The 24,254-nt window shown below is 42.9% G+C and overlaps 2 protein-coding genes across 2 annotated transcripts in view; one reads left to right on the top strand and one right to left on the bottom strand.

Annotated features, from left to right (window-relative positions):
- The window catches only part of LOC102754581 (chromosome unknown open reading frame, human C12orf4), a 55,579-nt gene extending 44,106 nt beyond the window's left edge, over positions 1 to 11,473 (bottom strand). The window contains exons 1-3 of the mRNA XM_015572252.1: positions 11,299 to 11,473; positions 9,458 to 9,652; positions 7,684 to 7,829 (exon numbers count right to left, since the gene is read on the bottom strand). Of these exons, the coding sequence (XP_015427738.1) occupies positions 7,684 to 7,829; positions 9,458 to 9,652; positions 11,299 to 11,365 (408 nt within the window). The 5' untranslated portion in view covers positions 11,366 to 11,473. The remainder of the gene's footprint in view (positions 1 to 7,683; positions 7,830 to 9,457; positions 9,653 to 11,298) is intronic.
- Positions 11,474 to 11,606: 133 nt separating this feature from the next.
- The window catches only part of RAD51AP1 (RAD51 associated protein 1), a 35,588-nt gene continuing 22,940 nt past the window's right edge, over positions 11,607 to 24,254 (top strand). Inside the window, exons 1-6 of the mRNA XM_015572246.1 lie at positions 11,607 to 11,696; positions 15,942 to 15,991; positions 17,982 to 18,129; positions 21,654 to 21,757; positions 23,612 to 23,698; positions 24,206 to 24,252. Of these exons, the coding sequence (XP_015427732.1) occupies positions 11,680 to 11,696; positions 15,942 to 15,991; positions 17,982 to 18,129; positions 21,654 to 21,757; positions 23,612 to 23,698; positions 24,206 to 24,252 (453 nt within the window). The 5' untranslated portion in view covers positions 11,607 to 11,679. The remainder of the gene's footprint in view (positions 11,697 to 15,941; positions 15,992 to 17,981; positions 18,130 to 21,653; positions 21,758 to 23,611; positions 23,699 to 24,205; positions 24,253 to 24,254) is intronic.

Genomic DNA, 24,254 nt, shown 5'->3' with positions numbered 1-24,254 from the left:
AATCGTCTTATATGCCGGCAAATACGGTAGTATAGATGTACTAGAGGCCTGGTGCACAACATTCGTGCACTCAGGGGGGGGACGGATAGAGGGGATCCCTCAGCCCGGTCTGAACCCTTTCACAGTCTGGGAGCCCTCGGGGAATGTCCAACTGATGGCTTAGGCTTGATCCCCTGGGGAGCAGGCCTAAGCTGGCAGTTAGACATCCCTCTGCAGCCTGGGAGCTCTCAGGGGATGTCTAAGGGAGTGCGCCTAAGCCATTAGTGCTGCCACAGAGGTGGGAGAGGCTCCTGCCACCAACACTGCGCTGGCCAGCCATGAGCTGGCTTCGGGCTCAACGGTGCTCCCCCTATGGAAGCATACTGACCACCAGGAAGCAGCTCCTGCGTTGAGCGTCTGCCCCCTGATGGTCACTGTGCATCATAGTGACTGGTTATTCCACCATTAGGGTCAATTTGCATATTACCCTTTTATTATATATAATAAAAGCATAATATGCTAATTAGACTGGACAGCCGAACGACTTTTCCAGACCAACCTGTGGCAGCAGGGGCCAAGGCAGAGGGGGTTAGGGGCGACGAGGCAGGCAGGTGAGAGGTTAGGAGTGATGAGGCAGGCAGGCAAAGTGGTTAGGAGCCAGCGGTCCTGGATTGCGAGAGGGTACAGGTCAGGCTGAGCGACACGCCCCCCCCCGCCCCGTGCATGAATTTGGTGCACCGGGCCCCTAGTATAGGATAATAAAAGGGTAATATGCAAATTGTCCCCTCGATTGGGAATTTGACGGAGTTTGACCAGGGGGTGGGGTCGGCCTGCCAACCTTCTGCATCCCCTTCCCCCAGCCAGCGCTGGGCTGCTGGGGCCAGAGCCAGTGGGGAGACAAGCCCTCAGGGGGTCTGGACCTCAGCCCCAGTCCTCGTGGCAGTGGCGCTGGGCTGCTGGGGCCGGAGCCAGCGGAGACACAAACCAGCAGAAGATGGCCCTGATTGAGCCGGTCCCTATGACACCCAGTGTAGCCAGCAAACCAGCCGATCAGGGGTTGGGACCTTCGGCCAGCCTTGCAGCCCCTCCCCACTGCCGGCCTGCCCCTGATAGGACTCTCCCATCCTGATGAAGAGCAGGGCGTACAGAACCTGGACCTTTCCTGGCAGCCCCGAGTCCGTGGGGTTGAGAATTCTGATGGCCCTGATTGGGCCGGTCACTATGACATCCACTGCAGCCAGCAAACCAGCCTGATCAGGGGGTGGGGCCATCAGCCAACCTCGCAGCCCCTCCCCGCTGCCAGCCTGCCCCTTATATTACTCTCCCATCCTGATCAAGAGCAAGGTGCACAGAGTCTGGACCCTGCCTGGCAGCTCCGAGTCCGTGGGGTTGAGAATTCTGATGGCCCGGCCCAGAGAGTAGAGGTGCCTGACGGTCAGGGACAGGGACCACAGGCCTCCAGGGAGCACTGTAGAGTTGGCAAGGAGAGGAGAGGGCCTGCGAAAGGGGAGGAGGTGAAGCCAGCCGACATCAGACCAGAATCGTACCTGGGACCTTTCAGCACGCAGAGGCAGGAGCACTTTGCAGAGAGGCCGACACTCCTGGAGCTGGAGAGATCTGAACCCAGGGCTCTGGAGCACAAGGCTGCTGAGCTGGAAGAGGAGCTGAAGGGCCTGTCCAACTTCTGGGCTGACAACCAGCGCCTCAAGGAGGAGAACGTGGTGCTAATCCACATCATTAGCAAACTGTCCAAGTGACCCCAGAGGACTTGCCCCTGCACCCGCATTTATACAGCTGCTTCTGCTACATGCACCCCTTCCCCTATGTAAACACGAGTGACAGGGCTGCTGGGGAGTCTCTGAGAAGCCATAAACTCCCCTTGGGACCTCCAGGGGAGGGGAGGACAGAGCCCCCAGAAGCCAAGGGGGCCATCTGAGGCCAGGATGGAGACGGGAGACTGAGCCAGGTAGGGGGACCAGGGCTGCAGGCAGGATCAGAGTGGCCACCCAGAGGTCCCCTTTCACATGTGCTGCCACCAGTCACCCCTCTAGCCCCTGAGCTGGGGTCTGAGAATGTGCCAAGCATCCCACTGGCCTGGGCCAGGTGGGCCTGTATATAGGGTCCATGTGCAATAGGGAGGGATGTCTTCTATTTTTTGCTGCCCCCTCCCAAATGCTGTCCCAGGCAGGTGGAGAAGGTATTTTTGAGACATAGCACAGGCACCACAAATAAAAGTAGTGACGTTGTCAAAAAAAAAAAAAAAAAAGTGGGCTGGCTGGCCAAGCCCCACCATAATAGGCCCGCAGCCCTTCCCTGCAACTGCCTGCCCTTGATTGCACCCCCTCACCCCAATAGGGGACAGAGCCGGCCAGCCAATCTCATGTAGCTCCTCCCCCTGCTGGGCCCCACCCCAGATCAGCCCCCTCACCCCGATCAGCGGCAGGGCTGGCTGGCTGGCCAACCACCCATGGCTCCTCCCCCAAGCCGCTGGCCCCTGATTGGCACCCCCCACCTCATTTGGGGGCGTGGCTGGCCAGCCCACCGACCATAGCCCCTCCCCATGGTCGACCCTGGCCCCAATCCGGCCAGCAGGAGGGGCATTTTGGGAGAGATCAGGCCAGCAGTTGGGGGCAATCAGGCTGGTAGGCTAAGTGGTTAGGGGCGATCAGGCAGGCAAGTGAGCAGTTAGGAGCCAGTGGTCCCGAATTGTGAGAGGGATGTCTGACTGCCAGTGAGGGAACAAGCCTAAACTGGCAGTCTGACATCCCCCAAGGGGTCCCCAATTGGAGAGGGTGCAGGCTGGGCTGAGGGAACTCTCCCCCACCCCCGCATGAATTTCATGCACGGGGCCTCTAGTACATTTATAAGGATGACCTGGGGTCAACAAGAAGTTAGAACTGAATTTGATATACCATGCTTAAGAAAGCAGGGAAATGTGTACTACATTTAAAAAGTATTTTCATCAAAAGGTGGTTAAGGTACGTTTCATGATTTAAGTACACCACATCTGAAATATCTAAAATGGAGCTCATTCCCTCATAACCCTAGGTGACTGGTATTCCTATAAACATTCTGTTAACTTACTTCTTTATTGATGCTCCTATTATTTGTCTCAGTGTTACTGAAAGACTGTTTACTCATATGATGCAAAGATGCTTTAGCACTCCTCTGTCTCTTCTACTACTCTGTCCTGCCTGCACCATCAGAGTCTGCTGTTAATCATAATTTGATTCTTCTAATCTCCACAATGCTGCATCTTCTAATCTCTGCCAGCCCTTTTGCAATCTAAAATCCTGGCATTGCTAGAAATCTGAACTCCAAAAAAACAAAAAGTGCTATGTATCTACTAATTTTACATAGGGTAGAACAGAGTACTTGCTTCAATTGATACTGATGATTTTAATTCACTGTTAATCTGTACTCTTGTGATTAAATAAGTTAATCAGTAAAAACTGTTATTATTCTGTACATTGGTGTTACTATTATTGTTAATATTATTAGGATCATTAATCTGAAAGATGGTCAAATTCCTATTTTTAGAATGGCTAAAGCACACAAAAATTAAGTAAAACTATAAATTTTATAAATATGGTAATTATTTTTTATAATAAGATAAAAGCCCAAGCTGGTGTGGCTCAGTGGATGGAGTGTCAGCCTGCACTGAAGAGACAGAGGAGTGCTGAAGCATCTCTGCAACATATGAGTAAACAGACTTTCACTAACACTGAGACAAATAGTAGGAGCATTAAAAAAGAAGTTAACAGAATGTTTATAGGAATACCGTCATCTAGAGTGATGAGGGTATGAGCTCCGTTTTCTGTAAACGGATTTCCTAGATATTTCATGAAACTTACCTTAACCAAATTTTGATGATAATCTTTTTTAAATGTAGTACACATTTCCCTGCTTTCTTAAGCATGGTATATCAAATTCAGTTCTAACTTCTTGATGACTGAAGGGTCCCAGGTTCAGTTTCAGTCAAGGGCACATGCCCAGGCTGCGGGCTCAGGAGGCAGCTGGTCAGTGATTCTCTCTCATCACTGATGTTTCTATCTCTCTCTCTCTCTCCCGCTCACTTCCTCTCTGAATCAATAAAAAGTATATATTTTTTAAAAAATGATAAGTAAATAAGCATTTATTGTCTTAGTATTCAGGAAGTTCTCTCTTTGGTTGTGATTCTCTCTCATCACTGATGTTTCTATCTCTCTCTCTCTCTCCCGCTCACTTCCTCTCTGAATCAATAAAAAGTATATATTTTTTAAAAAATGATAAGTAAATAAGCATTTATTGTCCTAGTATTCAGGACATAAAATCAGGGAGAGGAGAGGTTTTGCTTCCAGATTTTATATCAAAATAAGAACACTCCTAGAGGAGAAACTGCTTTCTTCAGTCATTCTTTCTTGAACACTCCTTCTTCCCCCAACTTCTCTACATGTTCCCACACTGATCCCACTGACTGCACAGTGTTACAACAGTCTGTGGATTTCTTTGTATCTTCCTACTAGATTGTATGCTTCCTGAAGGCAAAGACTTATCCTCAGCTCTACATCCAACCCATTTTAGAGGTATAAAAATATCGGTTGAATAAATTAAGTGAAATTATTCTTTTAATACATCTTACAGCTTTATTTTCTTTTAATCAGCAGAAAGATTATGATTCTTTAAATTGTAATTGTCACAGATTTTTTTAATAAAATAATTATGTTTTTAGTATTTAAAATAATATATGAGCATAGTGTCATCTTTTTTAGGAAACCTTACTGGGCACAGAGCAATCTGCTTAGAATAACAAATATGACCCCATAAAATTGATCTCTTTCAAAGTCTCATAGACTGAGCTACTTAAAGAGGAATGTAAGTTAATAAGTATAGAGTGTTATTATACCTTGCAATTCATTCATTATAGCTTGCAATTATTAAATTTGTTTGTTTACATATTCCTGTATCTGGCTCTCTAATTAAAATGTAAATTTCACTTGTGTCTGTCTCACTATTTTACACCCAACACCTAGTAGAGTACCTTGCATATAAGAGATTCTGAATATACTGTATTCCATCAATTCTAAGATCCATAATTTTTTATTATACAACTCTCAAAAATCAGTATATATTTTATGGCATCGTGGCATTCTATCATAGTTTAAAAATAGAAATGTTCTTAGTAGTAAATAAAATAATGGTATGTATTATGATCAATGGCATGTTAGACTTTATGAAATAAGATATATTTAAATGGAAAAATGATGACGTTATATAACTATCTAAAAACAGTTAGAAGGTAAGTAAAAGGACAAAAGTAAACCAGATGAAAATAAGTTACTACTGCTAGTTTAAGGTTGACAGATAAAATACAGGTCATCCAATCAAATTAGAATTTCAGATAAACATCAAATAATTTGTTACTATAAATATGTTCCACAGAATATGTGGGATATAGTAATACTAAAATTATTAACTGTTTATCTGAAATTCTACTTTAACTAGTGTCCTGTATTATTAATTACTAATTCTGGCAACACTACGTTGGTTAGAGATACAAAGTAGTTTTTCATTTTATAAACGCATTACATAAAGTATTGAGTCTTAGGTACTTACCTTCATATAGAAAGGAAACAGTCAAGTATTAATATGCTAGTGGCCTGGGGCACAGATTTGTGCACATTGAAAGGAAATTAATTAGAAGAAATATTTTAATATAGCTATTCGCCCTTTCTCTATAATACAAGTGTCAACCAAATTCACGATCGACAATGACAGATTGAAACACACGCATGCGACTGGTGCCAGCGAGAGCTTTATAAGTATCACACATGCGCGAGTCAACATAGCCTTTTATATATATAGAATAAACTTTCTTACTTAGATCTTCTTTCTGATTTAGCTAAACTTTTTCCAGCCCAGTGAAGCACCCCAACTTCTCTTTCCGGTAATTGTCAGCAACCCAGCAGTAAATATCAACATGAAGCAGATTATTATTGTAGACTAGAGGCCCGGTGTACAAAATTTGTGCACTGGGCGGGGGAAGAGGGTCCCGCTCTGTAAGTTACCAGACACCCAAATACATGGGGGCGGGGGGTGGGGAGATGGCAGTGGCAACTTCGTTTCCTCTTAAGAAACCTGAACCCGCCTCTTGCTCCCACGCCTCCTTTTATAAAATACTAGTGGCCCGGTGCACGGATTCGTGAACACTGAAAGTAATTAGAAGAAATATTTTAATATCACTATTCGCCCTTTCTCTATAATAGAAGTATCAACCAAATTCACGATTGACAATGACAGATTGAAACACACGCATGCGACTGGTGCCAGTGAGAGCTTTATAAGTATCACACATGCGCGAGTCAACATAGCCTTTTATATATATAGAATAAACTTTCTTACTTAGATCTTCTTTCTGATTTAGCTAAACTTTTTCCAGCCCAGTGAAGCACCCCAACTTCTCTTTCAGGTAATTGTCAGCAACACAGCAGTAAATATCAACATGAAGCAGATTATTATTGTAGACTAGAGGCCCGGTGTACAAAATTTGTGCACTGGGCGGGGGAAGAGGGTCCCGCAGCCTGGCCTGTGCCCTCTCGCTGTCCAGGACCCCTCAGTGGACATCACTCTTGCAGTTCAGGAGACCCTCACTCCTTACTGCCTGCCTCCTCACTGCTCTTTAGCACTGCTGTGGAGGCAGGAGAGGCTCCTGCCACTGCTGCTGCGCCTGCCAGCTGTGAGCCTGGCTTCTGACTGAATGGCGCTCCCTCTGTGGGAGTGCACTGACCACTAGGGGGCAGCTCCTGCATTGAGTGTCTGCCCCCTGGTGGTCAGTGCACATCATAGCGACTGGTTGGACAAATGGACATTTAGTCTTTTACACATATAGATTATGCAGGGAGAACAAAGGGTAAAATATTTAACTGCAGCAGTATTTGACTATATTCTGCGCAGTGAGAAAACCTGAAGTCATTTTCAAGGTCCACCATTTCTTACTTATATTCAGTCAGGTCAAGTTCCTAAACTTTCTAAATCTCTGTTTTCTGGCTAATGAAAAGAAAACGGGGGTTCCAATGAGTCTCCTATTTACCTACCCCAGGACTTCTGCAAGGATCAAATGAGATGAGGCATGCGAAAATGCTTCACAGACATTTGGTGAAAGTGTGAAATGTTTGCACCTAACTATAAAGCAAGTGGTGTCCCTGGGCTGAAGAAACTGCAAGGAGGCTAGTTCTCACTAGGGAGAGGAAACCAGGCGCTGCTATGTGACGTCATTACTAGGCGCCTGCAGTGACTGTTTCTGGGCTGGGCTGGGCTGTGGGCTGCATTTATCGCCATGGGGGTCTCGGCAGTGTTGGCTGCTATTTGGTGAGCTGTTGCTCCAGGGTGGTGGCAGGGCCCTTGTCCCACTTTGGGGAAGACAGGTGTTGCTTTGTGGGCGCCAGGTCCGCAGAGCTGTTTCTCTGTAACTGGCTAGTGCGCATCATGGCAGCGCCTGCATTGAGCGTCTTCCCCTGGTGGTCAGTGCGTGTTATAGTGACCGGTCAAACAGTTGGACACTTAGCATATTAGCCTTTTAAATATATAGATATTATATGTTATGGAATAAATTTTTGTAATTAGAGAAAAAAGGATTCTACACCTGTTTCAGTATTATCTTAGTAATTTAAAAATCATCCAAGTCCAGAATATCCTTGAAATTTACAATCTGATCTATTTTCTTACCTCTGCGTAAGCTTTGGCCCATGTACTTGCCAGATGATGTAAATCTACTTCACCTGATTTCACAGCTTCCAGTGATGCTTCAGCCTCTCTATCATAATCTCTGAGGGATTCTCCTTCTATAAACTGGCTCAGAGCTTCTTTTAAGTCTATATCAGGGTCAAGAAATGCTATCATCAGCAAAATCCAGACAAAAACAGGAAACATTTTACCTAAGCATTCCAATGTCAAATTTTATTTTATCAAGTACAATGTCTAAATAAAATAAAATCAACTTAGGGGATCATTTATCTACTTCACAACCATTTTTCTTTTTAAAAAATATCTTTATTATTGAAAGTACTAGAGGCCTAGGGTACACGCTGCTAGTAGCTCACGCCACCGTACCCTGCCCCCCCCACCCCACCGGTCAAGAGAACCGCTGCTCATGGGCAAGGGGAGCGGGGAGGGACTGAGAGGTGCTCAATGCACCTCCTGGTGGTCGTTATGGCGTTACAGCATTACGGCCATGGGCCTTTTATAATATAGATTACATATGTCCCCTTTTTCCCCCCACTGATCCCCCGAAACTCCCCCCCGCTCCCTCTGCCCCCAGGCCCTCACCACCCCACTGTCTGTGTCCCTGGATTATGCATATATACATACAAGGTCTTTGCACAACCATTTTTCTTTACTATTACAGGTTACTGCATGGACAATGGTCAAAGTTCTTGACTCATGTATAACCTTGATATTAATTTGAAATGTTAATTTCTTAAGCCTGATGCTTCAGTTTGAAACTGAGTTGGTAAAATCACATACAGAAAAATTTCTACAGATTTCAAGGGTTTGAAGGTTACTGTACTTAAATGAAAAAGTTTCCTATATATGCACTGTTACATTCTTTGAATTTGAAGAAATTAAATAATTAGTGTATTAAAACTGATGTAGATCAGATGCTGTATAAATCCAATTTTAGAGACAATACGTTACATTAGACCAGTGGCATGCATTATTAGAATGCCCGAGAGGGCTTACTGAAGTAGCTTGCTGCATGCTACCCCCAGAGTTTCTGATTCAGCAAGAATGGGGTGGGGCTCAAGAATATGCAATTCTAACAAGTTTCCAGGTGATGCTACTGCTCCTGATCAGGGAACAACTTTTGAGAACCACTGCCGTAGGCAAATATTTTAACCTTTTTATTTGCAGATTTCCTTTCCTGTACAATGAAATAGTGCTAGAAAGTTTTCAGGTTCCCTAACTCTAACTTTCTATGATCCAACACATTCTCAATTAAATTTTTTTCTTCATCTGTGAGGTAGAACACAGGCTTTTAAAATGGTTTAATACTGATGACTTCATGGAATTAATTTAGGTAAGCAAAAATTATTCAACGATTTATATTCCTTCTCTTCCATGACATCTCAGGAACTGAGAACCAGATCATTAAAGGGGCAATGCATTTAGCAATATAATTCTACAATAACTGACAGCTGAAGTGCCTTATGAATTCATCCAACTAAGAGGTTAAAAGTTCTATTCCAGACTTTGTAACTAATTTTTCATTATATAATTTAATTTTTATACTAACCTGCCTTATCAACAACTACAAGTTATAGGAAAAAGCACTAAATAAAACAAAGGTCTGGGGAAACTTTTTATTCTTAAAAGCAGTTAACCACTTTATATTTTATGGTTCTTTCCAATGTTTCTTAGTTGTATGCTTTCTAATATGAAACTTTTAATGTCAGAAACTCTAGATAAACAATAAAATAGTATTAAAAAAATCAGTCCTCACCTTTTTCTATAAAGCATGGCAAGCTGTGCAGCAGCATCAGGCGCCCATGTAAGTAACTGACATTCTCTTGAACAGGAAATTTGAGGGGCACCCTCAGTTCTAAGCACTGACTTCCTATTTTGAATTTATACACAAATTCCCTCTCTCTGCTGCAGAATCTTTCTCTGTTTTTCTTCATCTTCTTTGGCAGGATATCTGAAGAACTAACAAAAAAGCAGCACGTTGTAAGTTCATAAAAACATGCTATACCACATTGTCGCGCTACCACTTCTAAGAAAATGTTCCAATTCTCAGAGATTTTATTTGTGTGACTCGAAGGCAATTATTCTTGTTTTTCCTACTTTTATCCTTGTGTTTTCATCTTTGTGGTGAAAATAAAGTGCACCTTTTAAAAATGAGGACAGTTTCTTTTAAGCTTTATTTGAGGAAAAATATGCCCATAGAGAACTTTGCATTCCTAGGCAGGATTCTCAAGAACAACAACAACAAAAAAAAACAAAAACAAAAAAACAACAACAGGGAGAAAAGAGCAGAGAGGAGTCTGAGGAAGGGATGCATAGCTGGGATAATAGAATTGATGGACCAGTTGGTGAATACAAAATCAAAGAAACAGCACCGCCGGGTTGGTTCAGTGGGGGAGCGTAGACCTATGAACCAGGAGGTCACAGTTAGGTTCCTGGTCAAGGCACATGCCCAGGTTGCCGGCCCCATCCTCCCTGTGGGCGTGCAGGAGGCAACCAACCAATGATTCTCTCTCATCATCGATGTTTCTAAATCTCCCTCTCCCTTCCTCTCTGAAATCAATAAAAAAATATTTTTTAAAAAATCAAAGAAACAGATCAGGGACCAAGAAGTGATCTTGGAGATCTTAGATGTTGTATGCGATCAGATTGGAGGTAGAGGGAAGGGAGATGGGTTTTGGAAAGATTTTCATGTGGGAAGAAGATACACAAAATAGAAAGTATAAAATATCCCACAGGCAAACTGGATGCTGTTCAAAAAAAAGAAAATCTAGTAAAACAGAGTAAGAATCAACATCCTGTAAAGGTTTGTCAGCCTCCTTCCTAGACGTACAGTCTGTAGGCTTTTCCTCACCACATCAGTTCTGACACTATTCTGGGACAAAACAGAATATGGCACAAACCACAGTAACCTTTCCAACAAGTAGATACCGTGCTGTCACCTGCTTAGAACACTTTTATAACATTCCATTGGCCTTGGGATAAAACTCAAACTCCTTAACCCAGTTTACAGTGCCTCTGCTTCCTCCCCAGCACCTGCTTCCCAAAGACAAAAATTTGCTGAATGCTCTTCCCAACCTTTCTGAATGCTTTTCCTTTACCTAGAACACTCGTACTGCTCTTCTTTCCTTGGCTAAATATTTTTAGTCAATAATAACCATTAGCTTTAGTTTCAATCGGTTCAACATTTAGACTTGTTTCGACGGATGATTATTTAGTGCCCTCTCCCCACTTTTTCTTTTTTTAAAAAAAAAATAACTCAGGGGTGAAATAAGAAAAAGATTCCCGTGCAAACATGGGATGGGAGAGGAGGGCAGGACCGAACTCACGCCGTCCACAGCGGAGATTCTGAAGGCAGGATGCGGGGCCGCGCAGCTCCGGCCGTCCGAGGGGGCACAGCCGCTCTATTAGGGGGTTTCATTCTGAAGGGGGATCCCTGCTCTCACCTCTGGACTCAGCTCCCCACGTTCCTAAGTCCGAAGGGTCCGCACTCCGGGGCCTGTCAAGAAGCCGCGGCACGGGGAACGTCAGCGGACCCACCGACTGGTATTTACAGCCAGCCAATCCGCTTCAGCCGATTCGCGCGCACCTTTCCCTTACCTGGCACCCCGTAGAAAAGTCCCCGATCTAAGTGCCCCCGTGTTCCACCGTGCACCAGTGTAGTCATTCAAAAACTGTGAGAAGGTGTATTTCTACCGCTATTGTGTATGTCAGATTCCGCGCAAAAGCCACCGTCCTGGCGAAAGCATAGAACCCCAGCACCAACTCGGCTCCGGTGGACCGGAAGCGGAAGGGCCCCGGCTGGAGAAGGGGTGAGCATTCCGCTCAGGACGCCTGCGCTTGAGCAAGGATGGCCGGCGGTCATTGGAGGACTGGTGGCGGGGGGCGGGGAGCTCGGGTCCGGATTTGGGCGGGAATTGAAACCGCTTCTGCTGCCGGCAAGCACTTGATAGCTGCAAGTATCCAGCCTGGAAGGGAGCCATGGTGCGGCCTGTGAGGTGAGGGTTCGGGAAGTCCGGCGGGGATGGGGAGAAAGAGCAGGAAGACGCTGTAGACCCAAGGGCCCAGTAGAACGGAGGTAGCGACGGTGGGTGGGATTGACAGTTACTGGAAAACTCCCCAGCCTCCCTGAGTTTCCGTCTCCTTGCCTCCCGCGTAGCTGCTGCCCTTTCTTTTACCCACCCCATTCAAGAAAGACCTTGTTGTGGTAGCATCGGATCAGCGCCTTGCATCTCACCGAGCTCCTGCTTATTTCATTTGTTCTTCACTGCCGTTTTTTGGTATCCCTGTTTCATCGGTTTAAACTAGGTGCAAAAGCCAATGAACCCAAGTCACAAAGCTAGAGAGCGGCAGGATAATCCTCACACCTCACGCACCCGGCTCCAGATCCTCTGTGCTTTCCCTTGTATAGTATTTGAAACGATTCCTCTCCTTACCAGGTGAGGGCCAGGGCCAGCCATTCATTAAGTAAAGCTACGGAATATATTTACTTCTATGCATTACTGTACTGGGTGCAGGAGGTTGCATTCTCGTCAAGGGGCAAGGTGAGGGGGCCAGAAATCAACAGGGACAGGTGAGAAAGAGTGAGGAGGAAAGCCTAAAGTGCCTCCCCGAAGAGATGTTGCAAGAACTGAGCCTGGATGCAAAAAGGATGTAGCCGGTGAAAATCCGGGGCAAGCCAGGGAGCAGCGCCAGGCCCTGAGCTTGGCCGGTGTGAGGGACAGAAGGAAGGCCACGAAAGTGCTAGCATCCCCAGCAGTGGGGAGAACAGTCGGGGTTCGGTCAGAGAACAAGGCAGGGACCAGAGCAGGCAGGCCCCGTAGGCTTTCGAAAGGAGTGTGGACTGTATTTTCCGTGCAGTGGGAAGCCAACAGTTTTAAGGAGAGGAGAGAAATCTAATGTTGGCTCTATATTGTTGGGTGGTGGAGAATGAATGGGAGACCGGGTAACAGGAAGGGGAGCGGGAGAACCAGTTAGGAGGCTAGCGTAGCATTGAATACTGGTTTCTCGTGGTTGGCATACTGCGGCTCGCGAGCCACATGCGGCTCTTTGGCCCCTTGAGTGTGGTTCTTCCTAAGCCTTAGGAGTACCCTAATTAAGTTAATAACAATGTACCTACCTATATAGATTAAGTTTAAAAAATTTGGCTCTCAAAACAAATTTCAATCGTTGTACTGTTGACATTTGGCTCTGTTGACTGATGAGTTCGCCGACCATAGGGTGTTATTATCCGTGGACAGGGACTGGGACAGATGCATTTGGGATGTATTCTGGAGGTACTGATGCCAAAACTTGCTGAGGAAGTTGATTAGGGAGGTAAGGGGAAAAGAATCATGGATGACTTTACAATATTTTTGGTCTGAACTTCTGAATATCTTTGTGCTACTGAGGTAGGGAAGACTAAGAAAAGGAACAGGGTCAGGAAGTGTGGGGCTCAGGGGTTCTGTTTTGGCTGGGCCAGCGTGGCCAGGTGCTTGGGCATTGACCTATGAACCAGGAGGTCACGATTCGATTCCCAGTTGGTGTTTATGCCCAGATTGTGAGCTGGATCTCCAGTGTGGGGCATGCAGGAGGCATCCGATTGATGATTCTCTCTCATTGATGTTTCTATCTCACCCCCTTCCTCTCTGAAATCTATAGAAATATATATATTTTTAGAAAGAGTACTGTTTTCAACATGTTAAGTTTAACATCCAAGTAACAAAGATTTGCGGACACCTTCAGGTCCCTGGTATGTTCCCAGGAGCTCCATGAGGTTAAAACTATTTTAATTATAACACTAAGCCATTACTTGCTGTTTTTAATTGCTCTGTCATTTGCACTGCAATGGTGGTCAAAGGGCTGGTGCCTTAGCACACACAAATCAAGGCAATGGCACCAAACTGTGGGAGTAGTCATTGTATTCCTTACTGCTACACAGTCAGTCCCTATCCAGAGAGGCTCACACCACTGCAATGGTGCTCGCCAGTGTAGTGGCGCTCCCACTGTGGGAGCGTACTGACCACCAGGGGGCAGCTCCTGTGTTGAATGTCTGCCCCCTAGTGGTCAGTGTGCATCATAGCAACTGGGTGAATGGTTGAACCGTCAACCAGTTGCTTAGGCTTTTATATATAAACCATTGAGCATACTTTTAAAAAAATTGTTTTATTGATCTCAGAGAGGAAGGGAGAGGGAGAAAGATAGAAACATCAATGATAAAAAAGAATCATTGATCAGCTGTCTCCTACACACCCCACACTGGGGATCGAGCCCACAACCTGGGCATATGCCCTGACTGGGAATCTAACTACAACCTCCTGGTTCATAGGTCTAAGCCGAACCACTAAGCCACGCCAGTCAGGCTGAGCATATTTTTTTTAAAGTGTTGATTTTATTACTATTAGATGCCTGGTGCACAAAATTTGTGCACTGGGGGTCAGGAGGCTCCCTCAGCCCGACCTGCGCCCTCTCACAGTCAGGGATCTCTTACTCCTTACTGCCCGCCTGCTTGCTACTCCCTACCACTCGGCTCGCTGCTCCTTAGTGCTGCCGCGGAGGCTCCCGCCACCACCACTGCACTCGCCAGCTGTGAGCCTGGCTTCTAGCTGAGCAGCCCTCCCCCTGTGGGAGCACACTGACCACCAGGGCACAGCTCCTACTTTGAGCGTCTGCCCCCTGGTGGTCAGTTCATAGCGACCACTCATTCCACCATACGGTTGATTTGCGTATTAGGGTTTTATAATATAGGACTAGAGGCCCGGTGGACAAAAATTTGTGCGCTCCGGGAGGAGGGGGCGTCCCTCAGCCCAGCCTGTGCCCTCTTGCAGTCTGGGACCCCTCGGGAGATAACGTCCTGCTGGCAGAGGGCAGGCCCAATCCCTAGATGCAGCCCCGGGTCGGGCTCAGAGCAGGGCCGATTGGGGAGTTGGGGCACCGCCCCCGTCACACACAGTGCAGGGCCGATCAGGGGGTTGGGGCGCCGCCACTGTAACACTCAGGGCAGGGCCGATGGGGAGGTTATGGCTCTACCCCGTCACACACAGAGCAGGGCTGATCAGGGGTTTGGGGCACCACACCTCGTCACACACAGAGCCGCAGGGCAATCAGGGGGTTGGGGAGCTCTCCCCTATCAGGCACAGAGCAGGGCCGATCAGGGGTTTGGGGCGACTTCCCCTGGCACGAACAGAGCAGGGCAGATAGGGAGGTTGTGGCCCCGCCCCCCTGTCACACAAAGAGCCGCAGGGCGATCAAGGGGTTTGGGTGCTGCCCCCTGTCACACTGATCCTGGTGCCGGGAGGCCTCGCGGCTCCGCTGATCCCAGTGCTGGGAGGCATATTACCCTTTTACTATATAGGATAGAGTCCTGGTGCACGGTGGGTGCCGGTTGGTTTGCCCTGAAGGGTGTCCTGGATCAGGTGGGGGTTCCCACTGGGGTGCCTGGCCAGTCTGGGTGAGGGGCTGAGGGTTGTTTTCAGGCTGGGGGTGACTGAAGCTCCCAACCGCTCCTTTTTTTCTTTTTCTTTTTTATTCTGGGCCAGCTTTAGCTCTGAGGCTTGGCTCCAGCTCTTAGGCCTCTGTTGCTGAAAGCAGGATTCTGGCCTTTGTTTACCTTCTGTATTTGAAACAATGTTGCGATCCTGCTGGCTGAAGCCCAGCGGACTAAAGCAGGTTTCTGGGGTTTTGTTTAGCTTCTATATTTGTAACATAGTTGCTTAGAGTTGCAGCTCTGAGGCCTGCAGTGGCAGGCGGGGAACGTTGGAGTCCTCCGTCACTGAAGCAAGCAAGCCTCCTGTTAGTTTCAAGCTGCCTGGCTGCCCGCCGCCATCTTGGCTGGCAGTTAATTTGCATATCTCCCTGATTAGCCAATGGGAAGGGTAGAGGTCGTACACTAATTACCATGTTTCTCTTTTATTAGATAGGATTATTCAATCTCAGAATTTCTATATTCAGCTCTCAAATTCTTTAATTCTAAAGAGTAGGAGATTAACAAGAATACTCCTCATTTTAATATTCTGTATGAGGAAATTAGAAGTACGCATAGAATACTTGTACAATTGTCTTAAGGAAAACCACTTGTCAGATTGAGTTGTAAGCTGAACTAGTCTCTTTTTCAATAGAAAACTATTTTTACTTGAAAGAGCAACTGACATACTAGGTCATTCACACTTGGGAATTTGGCAGAGGACCATTTCATTAAATGCCTAGAGGAAGGAAATTATTTTTTTCACATTTGTGTAAATGAAAAATTTCTGTGTTGGTTATAGGAATAAGAAGCCAGTCAATTACTCACAGTTTGAGAACTCCGAAAGTGATGGTACGTAGAGATTCTTATTTTGTTTAAAGTTTTGGAAATTTATTTCCTCATAAATGTATAAATGTGTGTATATATATATATTATATATAAGCTAGGTCTGGAAAAGTAATTTTCTAAGCATAATTTTCTAAATGAGAGGGCCAGGTAAAGTAGTTCTTTAGGTCAAAACTGCTGCAAGTGCCTGTTTCTCAAAGTGAGGTTTGACTCTTCACTTTGGAGGAGAGACTGCTTTTTTTTTTGAGACACTGCATTTTTTTTTTGACACAAGTGTGTTACAGAATGTGATGGGAAATTCCCGTTGATTGTACAATAAAACAAGACCTTGAAGAAAGGTTAGGCTTAAGCTATACCCTATTTATTTATCTCTCCTATTAAGGAAATTTTAGTCAAAACACAGACACAGACAACAGTGAACAATGTGGTGATAGCCAGAGGGGAAAAGAGGTGGGGGCTAGGTGGAAGTGGGTAAAGTTGGGGGAAATGGGGGCATGAAGAAACTGCTTAGGGCGATGGGCACACGATGCAGTGTGCAGGTGATGTTTTATTGAGCTATCCATTTAAAACCTGTATGATTTTGTGAACCAGTGTCATCCCAATAAATTTAGTTAATAAAAAGTGTTTGATAAATATGGGGTTAGACTACATTATACTTTGAAGCAGGTTTTGTATTTCTCAGACCATAAGAGGTTTTTGTGAACCAAATACTTAGTAACTCTGAGGTTTGAAGGAATCTGTGTTTTGGGGTTTGGTTTTTTTTGTCTTGGGCATAACCTTAAATAGGTCTAAGACTTAGGAGAAAATAATACAGAATAATACTAGAGGCCGGTGTATGAAATTTGTGCATGGGTAGGGCCCCTGGGCCTGGCCGGTGATCAGGGCTGATTGGGACCTTTCAGCTGCTGGCCGGGGCCTCCCTTCCCCAGCTGCTGGCTGCTGGCCAAGTCCTTCCTTCATTCTGCACCACCCTCTGGTAGTCAGCACACATCATGGTGAGCGATCAGTCTCCCAGTTGAACTTCCTAGGGGATACTTTGCATATTAGCCTTTTATATCTATAATATAAAAGCCAAGTGACCAGAATGGTGGAACAACCAGTCACTATGATGCACACTGTGGCAGCCAACCGGCCTGATGGGGGTCCTGATCAGTCCCCCTGCAACCTTCCATGGCCCCTCCCCTCAGCCAACCCTGCCCCAATTTGGCCCCCATCCGGCCAGCCAGCTAGTATATAGATAATTTGTAGATAATTTATCACTCTCATCTATCTCACACCAAATATTTATAAATTGCTGGTTGTGTTCCAGACATTATGGGATAGGTGTGGGGGCAAGTCACAAGTTATTATATTCCTGCATGAGGAAGCATAATACATATAGCATATATTAATAAATACTAAGGTATAGTATTAAGACTACATGTACCCTGAAAGTATGCATGCGTCATGTGTAAGTTTAAAAGCTATAGCTGCAGTTTTATGTTGAGTGCAACAGAGATATACCAGCTTTTTAGTGAATTGGTTTTTGATAGATTGACATTTTTGATAAATTGATAAAGTTCACTAAAACAAAATTAAACATGAGTGAGAATAAAGACAAATAATATGCCAACAGTATATTTTAAATTGTAGAAATTAAATAATTTGCTTAATGCCGAAACTGGTTTGGCTCAGTGGATAGAGCATCGGCCTGCGGACTGAAGGTCCCGGATTCGATTCTGGTCAAGGGCATATACCTGGGTTGCGGGCACATCCCCAGTAGGAGATGTGCAGGAGGCAGCTGATCGATGTTTCTCTCTCATCGATATTTCTAACTCTCTATTTCTCTCCCTTCCTCTCTGTAAAAAAATCAATAAAATATATGAAAAAAATAATAATTTGCTTAACCTTATAATTTGAACACACACTATAATGAATTTCAACTGCTAAGAAAATTTTATTTATTTCTTACTTAGAAAAAGTAATTTTATATATTTTATTTTTAATTCACACATAGTAGATGATGATGATTTTGTTTCTGCAACTGGACCTTTAAATAAGAAATCCAGAACACCAAACGAGTTAAAACTAGAAAAACCAAAACCCAAATTGAAGAATCTCCAGAAAGAAGACATCCCATTACAAGAGAAAACTCCTAAAAAAAGGTGAGAGGTAAGACATGCAGTAAATGTACAACTTTAATTTAAAAGAGAAACAGATGAAATAAGCCAGTCAGAGAAAGATAAATATCACATGATCTCACTCATTTGTGGAATATAATGAACAACATAAACTGATGAACAAACATAGAATCACAGACATAGAAGCATCAAACAGACTGTCCAACCTATGTGGGGAGGCGGGGGTGAGGGGATAAGAGATCAACCAAAGGACTTGTATGTGTGCACATGAGCATAACCAATGGACACAGATGAGGGGAGGGTGAGGGCATCCGGGAAGAAATCAATGGGGGAAAAGGAGACTCATGTAATACTTTAAACAATAAAGAATTTAAGTTAAAAAAAAGAGAAACAGATTCGAACTCTTGGTTTAAACGAGAGCTTGAGCAGAGTCATAGGTATGATTTTATTTAGTGCCCGTAGGAGAACAGGGTTGTACTATTAATCCCCTTCTGGCTTTCTGACTTAAAAAAGAAATTCACAGCCCTGGCTCAGTGACTTATTTGGTTGAAATGTCATCCCATACCCCAAAAGGTTGCAGGTTCAAGTCCCAGTTCCCCATCGGGGCACATACCTACTTTGTAGGTTTGATCCCGGGTCAGGGCACATAAGGGAGGTAACCAATTCATGTTTCCCATTCACATCAATGTTTCTCTCTCTCTCTCTCTGCCTCTCTCTCTCTCTCTCTCTCTCTCTCTCTCTCTCTCTCTCAAAATCAATAAAGCATATCCTCAGGTGAGGATTTAAAAAAAACTTTTTAAAAAGAAATTCACAAGTATGTAAGCAAATATCCATTTAATTATTAAGGTAATCATACTTACAAAGTTTGGTGGTTATAGCTTACTTTTATAGGACCTTGTACCTGTCTCTGAAGCCTTCAAGTCTTACAAGACTACTTTGTTAAAAATTATATTTGTACGGACAGTTTTATAAAATTTAAAAACAGTTTTCACCAGATTAAAGATTATTTTCTCTTTATATTGTTAAGACTTGTTCAGCAGTGAGAAAATCCTACAGTTTCTGTAGTATTTCTGGAATTCCATTAGTTCAGCGGTCCTCAACCTGTGGGTCTCGACCCCTTTGGCATCAAACGACCCTTTTCTCTTTTTCTCTCTCTTAATTTTGTTTCTATTTTTGAGCTTCTTGGACTACATGTTAAATATAGTGAAAAAAGCAACCCACAAATGGGAGACAAGATCATATAATTGATGAGGGACTTGTATCCAGAATATTTAAAGAACTCTTACAACTCAACAATAAAAAGACTAATAATACAGTTTAAAAAGTGGGCAAAAGATTTGAGTAGACATTTTTCCAAAAAAGATACAGAAATGACCAATAGGCACATGAAAAGATGCTCACTCAACATCAATAGTCATCAGGGAAATGCAAATCAAAACGACAGTGAGATAATACTTCACACCCACTAGAATGGCCATAATAAAAAAGACAGACAATAACGAATGTTAAGGAGGATCCAGAGAAATTAGAACGCTCATACATTGCTGCTGGGAATATAAAATGATACACCTACATTGGAAGACAGAGTAACAGTTTCCCAAAATGTTAAACACAGAGTTATTACATGACCCAGCCTAGGCATATACACAAGAGAAATGAAAACCTATGACTATACAAAAACCTATACCTGAATGTAGAAGCATTATTTAGAATAGCCAAAAAAAATAGAAGCAATCCAAATGTTTATTAACTGATGAAAAGATAATGTGGTATATTCATACAGTGGGATACTATATTCAGCAACAACAAAATGAAGTACTGATATACAGTATATTGTAGCATGGATGAACCTTGAAAACATTATGCTGATGAAAAGAAACCAGGTACAAAAGGCCACATATTTCATGATTCCGTTAATACAAAGTGTGCAGAATAGACTAGTCCAGAAGAACAGAAAGTAGATTAGTGGTTGCCAGATGCTGGGTAAAGGTAAATGGGGGATAAATGCTAATGTATACAGGGTTTCTCTTTTGGGGTGATAAAAAAGTTGTGATGGTTTCACAACTGTAAATACTCTAAAAACTGCTGAATTGTACACTTTAAAAGGATGAATTGTATGCTATGTGATTTACATCTTAATAAAGTTGCTATTTAAAAAAATAATAAATCCTTCAAGATACACTCCAGATTTTCCTCCTTCATGCAGTTTTCCTTACCTGTTTTTGATTTCTCTTCCTTTTACACCCCATAGCACTTTTCACCATCTTGAATAGGAGACATAATAATCTGTTTATGTGGGATAATTTATAAGTATATCTTATTTCCCCACCCTCATTAATTGCAGACTCCTTGATGGTACAGCAAACCCTTGATTTTTCAGGCCTCAATGTAACAACAAAATTTCTGATCTGTATGTCATATATGCAAATGAACACTTTGTTAGTTTTAAAATGCTTTTAACCAAGATTTGCTCATAATTAAAATAACAGGTTAATTTTTGTTATTAATTCACTGTTATTTTTAATAAATTTTAGTGAATAGGCCATATGTTGGACAGAACTGTAGTAATTTCACCGACATAAATAAATACTACATATTTACAACTATAGTCTACATATTTAAATCTAAGAGTCACCACTTGTAAACAGTGTTCGGGGAATGATTAGCACGTGATCACATGGTATTTCTCGAGGTAATTGGTTCTATTGTCACAGGGTGTGACTTTCTGCAGCAGTTTTAATGTGTGCAGGCTGACGTTCCCATATGTGCTAAGCCGCACCCCAGCCATGTACATTTGTTTACTCACATGACTGGTGAGTGCACACATTTACTAGACCTATCCAGTACAAACTTAACAGTAAATATACAAAATACTTTTCTGTGAAATTAAACTTTTCATACATTCTTAATTTTAATTGCACAAACATGTCTACCTAAGTAAAAACAGGTAAACTAATTGTCAATTTTTAACATACTCATGCAGAAAACCTACTTTATTGTATAATGGACTTACAGCTTTAATGGACACCCCCTCACCCGAATCAGTCCGTTATATCAAGGTGTTAGTGTATTTTTGTATCCTATCTAGTGTAGTACCTCATACACAGTAAGTACTTGGTGAAATATTTGTTAAAATCTAGATTGGGAGGAACAAATTAAATATGTTTACATTAAATATAAGACCTAAAAGAGCTGTCTAAGGAGGTGTGGGTGAGGTCACGGAAGATTTTTAAGTGGAAATTATGTTTGAGCCGAGTCTTTATTTTGTATTGAGCACCTGAGTGGAACTAGTAGAAAGGACAGACAGTAAAAGGAAACAGTAAGTGGAACAGCACATGCTGCTCCTATTTCAAATCTCTTCTGATAGTTATAAAATGACATTGCGACATTTTAGAAGTCATCCTTAGAGGTCGATTATGGTCGTGATTATTGTTTAAAAACATTTTTATAAGGTTAGCCACTCTTAAATAGTAATTCAGGAAAATCAAATTTTTCTGTTTGAGATCAATAATTTTAAAAACTCACTATTATTTGTGTCTCTACTCTAGGATGGCTTTAGATGACAAACTCTACCAGAGAGACTTACAAGTCGCTCTGGCATTATCAGCAAAGGAACTTCCAATAGTCACCATTGATGTGGAGGGGTCTCAAGGTGAAAGTAACTTTATTTTCTATATATTTACTTTTATAAGGTTCTTATTGCTTTGTAATCATTTCTTTGATTGAGCCTTCAGAGAGAAAAGAATAAATTTCAATACTTTGGACTATGAATAGTGCAATTTGCAGAGGGTATAATTGGGTTCAATTGTTTATTCTGTTGCATAAATCTCATCATACTAGTACATACCTCTCTGCTTAACACTCAGAGTAAACTCGACAACATGGACTATGCACCAGATGTTCAAATTACATCTTTGTATACAGTGAAAATTTCTTTTTTTGATCAAATGAATTGATCTATACAATCCTAACAATCTACCTTTCTCTCAAAATTCAAATTAGTTAAACATGACCTAATTATGCTAATTTTCATTATTTATTATTAGTTTAGAAAGCTCAGTAGACTTAAAGGATCTATTATTTCTGGATTTCTCTGGAGTTTTCTTTGATTTTTCTGGCAACTGCAGCAGGTGGCAATATTGATATTCTGGAGAGGCAGAAGTTATTATTGCTGGATGAGACATTCAAACTTTTAAAATAATTTTGGATTGCCCTACTTGGTTTGGCTCAGTGGATAGAGCATCAGCCTACAGACCAAGGGGTCCTGGGTTCGATCCAGTCAAGGGCACATGCCCCGGTTGCAGGCTTGATTCCCAGTAGGGAGCGTGCAGGAGGCAGCCAATCAGTGATTCTCTCTCATCATTGATATTTCTCTCTCTCCCTTCCTCTCTGAAATCAATAAAAATATATTTTAAAAAATGATTTTGGATTAAATATTTTTGGCTTAACTTCCTTTATGTTGGAGGATATTTTTAGCCTATTAGCTTATGTAGGGGTATAGGTTTTTAATCACTCTTGTTTTCTATTTGAAAATAAATGAGACAGTGTTGATTAGAGGGCCTTTTAGTAATCAGGAATCAAAGAAACTTAAAACATTAATTGTCATATATCTAAAATTGAGAAAGTGAAATTCATCTCTGTATAGCAGGTATTCCTTGGAAGTACCACTTCTCATAGAATAACATACTTTATAGCACTGCAGTTTAACAGCACCAATCATGACTTAAAGTTCTCTTAAATACTTGAGATCGTTTTAAGGTTATCATAATGATTGAAGAGTCTTAATGCTAGTGAAAACATGGATATGCCTACACAGAAATAATAGTTAATATTTATTGACTGTTTCCTATGTACTGGGCATTACAACAAGCAATTTTCATATGTGATTGACATTTAATCCCACACAATAACCTCATTTAATTCCCACACTATTTTAAAAAAAATTTTTTAATCCTCACCTGAAGACACTCTCCGTTGATTTTTAGAGAGAGTGGAAGAGAGAAGGAAAGACAGAGAAAAACATCTATGTGAGAGAAACACATCGACTGGTTGCCTCCTGCATGGGCCCCGATTAGGGCCTAAGTGGGGGAGGACTCTGCAACCAGGTGCATGCCCTTGACCGGAAACGAACCCGGGACGCTTTGGTCCACAGGCTGATGCTCTATCTACTGAGCCAAACCAGCTAGGGCAATTGCCACACTATTTTTATCTCCATATTATAGATGAGGAAATTAAGTCTTAGACTTAGAGAGGATAAGCAACTTTCCCCTGGTCATATAGCCAGTTTAATTAGTAGAGCCTAACTTTGAACTTAAGTCTGATTAACTCTGATTTCAGAGCCCCAAACTCCTAACACTATGCCTGCCTCTCCAAGTAAAGTGGTAGTCTGAGTTTGGATCACTTATATGTATCTGGATGCTATTACGTTTAGCACTAATCTTCCTACTTCTAGACATTGGTTGATTAAAGTACATCTGTTTTTTTCTTACCTGTTCCTTATATTTAGGCAGTGAAAAACATGACAATAGTGAAAGAGAAACAATGGATAAGTCTTCCCATATCTCCAATTGCAGTGTAGCCAGTGATTATTTAGGTAAGTTTTTTTATAGTAATAATATTTGTTTATTACAACAATGCTATTTTTCTACCTTGTGTTTTAATTCCTGAAACTGTAGCTAGATCCAAGGTCTTTAATTTTGTCAAGGTTCCTTAGCTCTCTTTGTTTCTTTCTGTTTTGGTTTTCTTCTCTCTTACGGTAGATCCAATTTCTTCCCTGGTCAGGAGTACCTACTCATGGCTTCTCACCAACAGCAGTTGGCCACTGAAGAAAGAGGCTGTATCTTCCCAGCTTCAGTTTGAAAATTCTTGGGGAGAGACTCTCTCATTTTGGGTTCTTGACTTATTCTTAAACCAGACTCTGTTGTCAGGAGACAGATGTGTTATGATTGGCCCAGATTGGGCTCTGTGGTGTATTACTAGAAACAGGGAAAGGATGAAGCTGGGCAAGTTAGAACAACAGATGTAATTGGAGTCTGTTCTCACTTCTGTAAATATTGCCTGTCACAAAAAGTTTTCCATTGATTTTTATGCCTGCCTGAAGATTTGGATAAGATTACTGAGGAAGATGATGTTCATGGCGCTCAAGGGAG

Source organism: Myotis davidii, unplaced genomic scaffold (assembly GCF_000327345.1).
Source record: "Myotis davidii unplaced genomic scaffold, ASM32734v1 scaffold1373, whole genome shotgun sequence".
Taxonomy (NCBI): domain Eukaryota; kingdom Metazoa; phylum Chordata; class Mammalia; order Chiroptera; family Vespertilionidae; genus Myotis; species Myotis davidii.
This window is presented reverse-complemented; position numbering and strand designations above follow the sequence as displayed.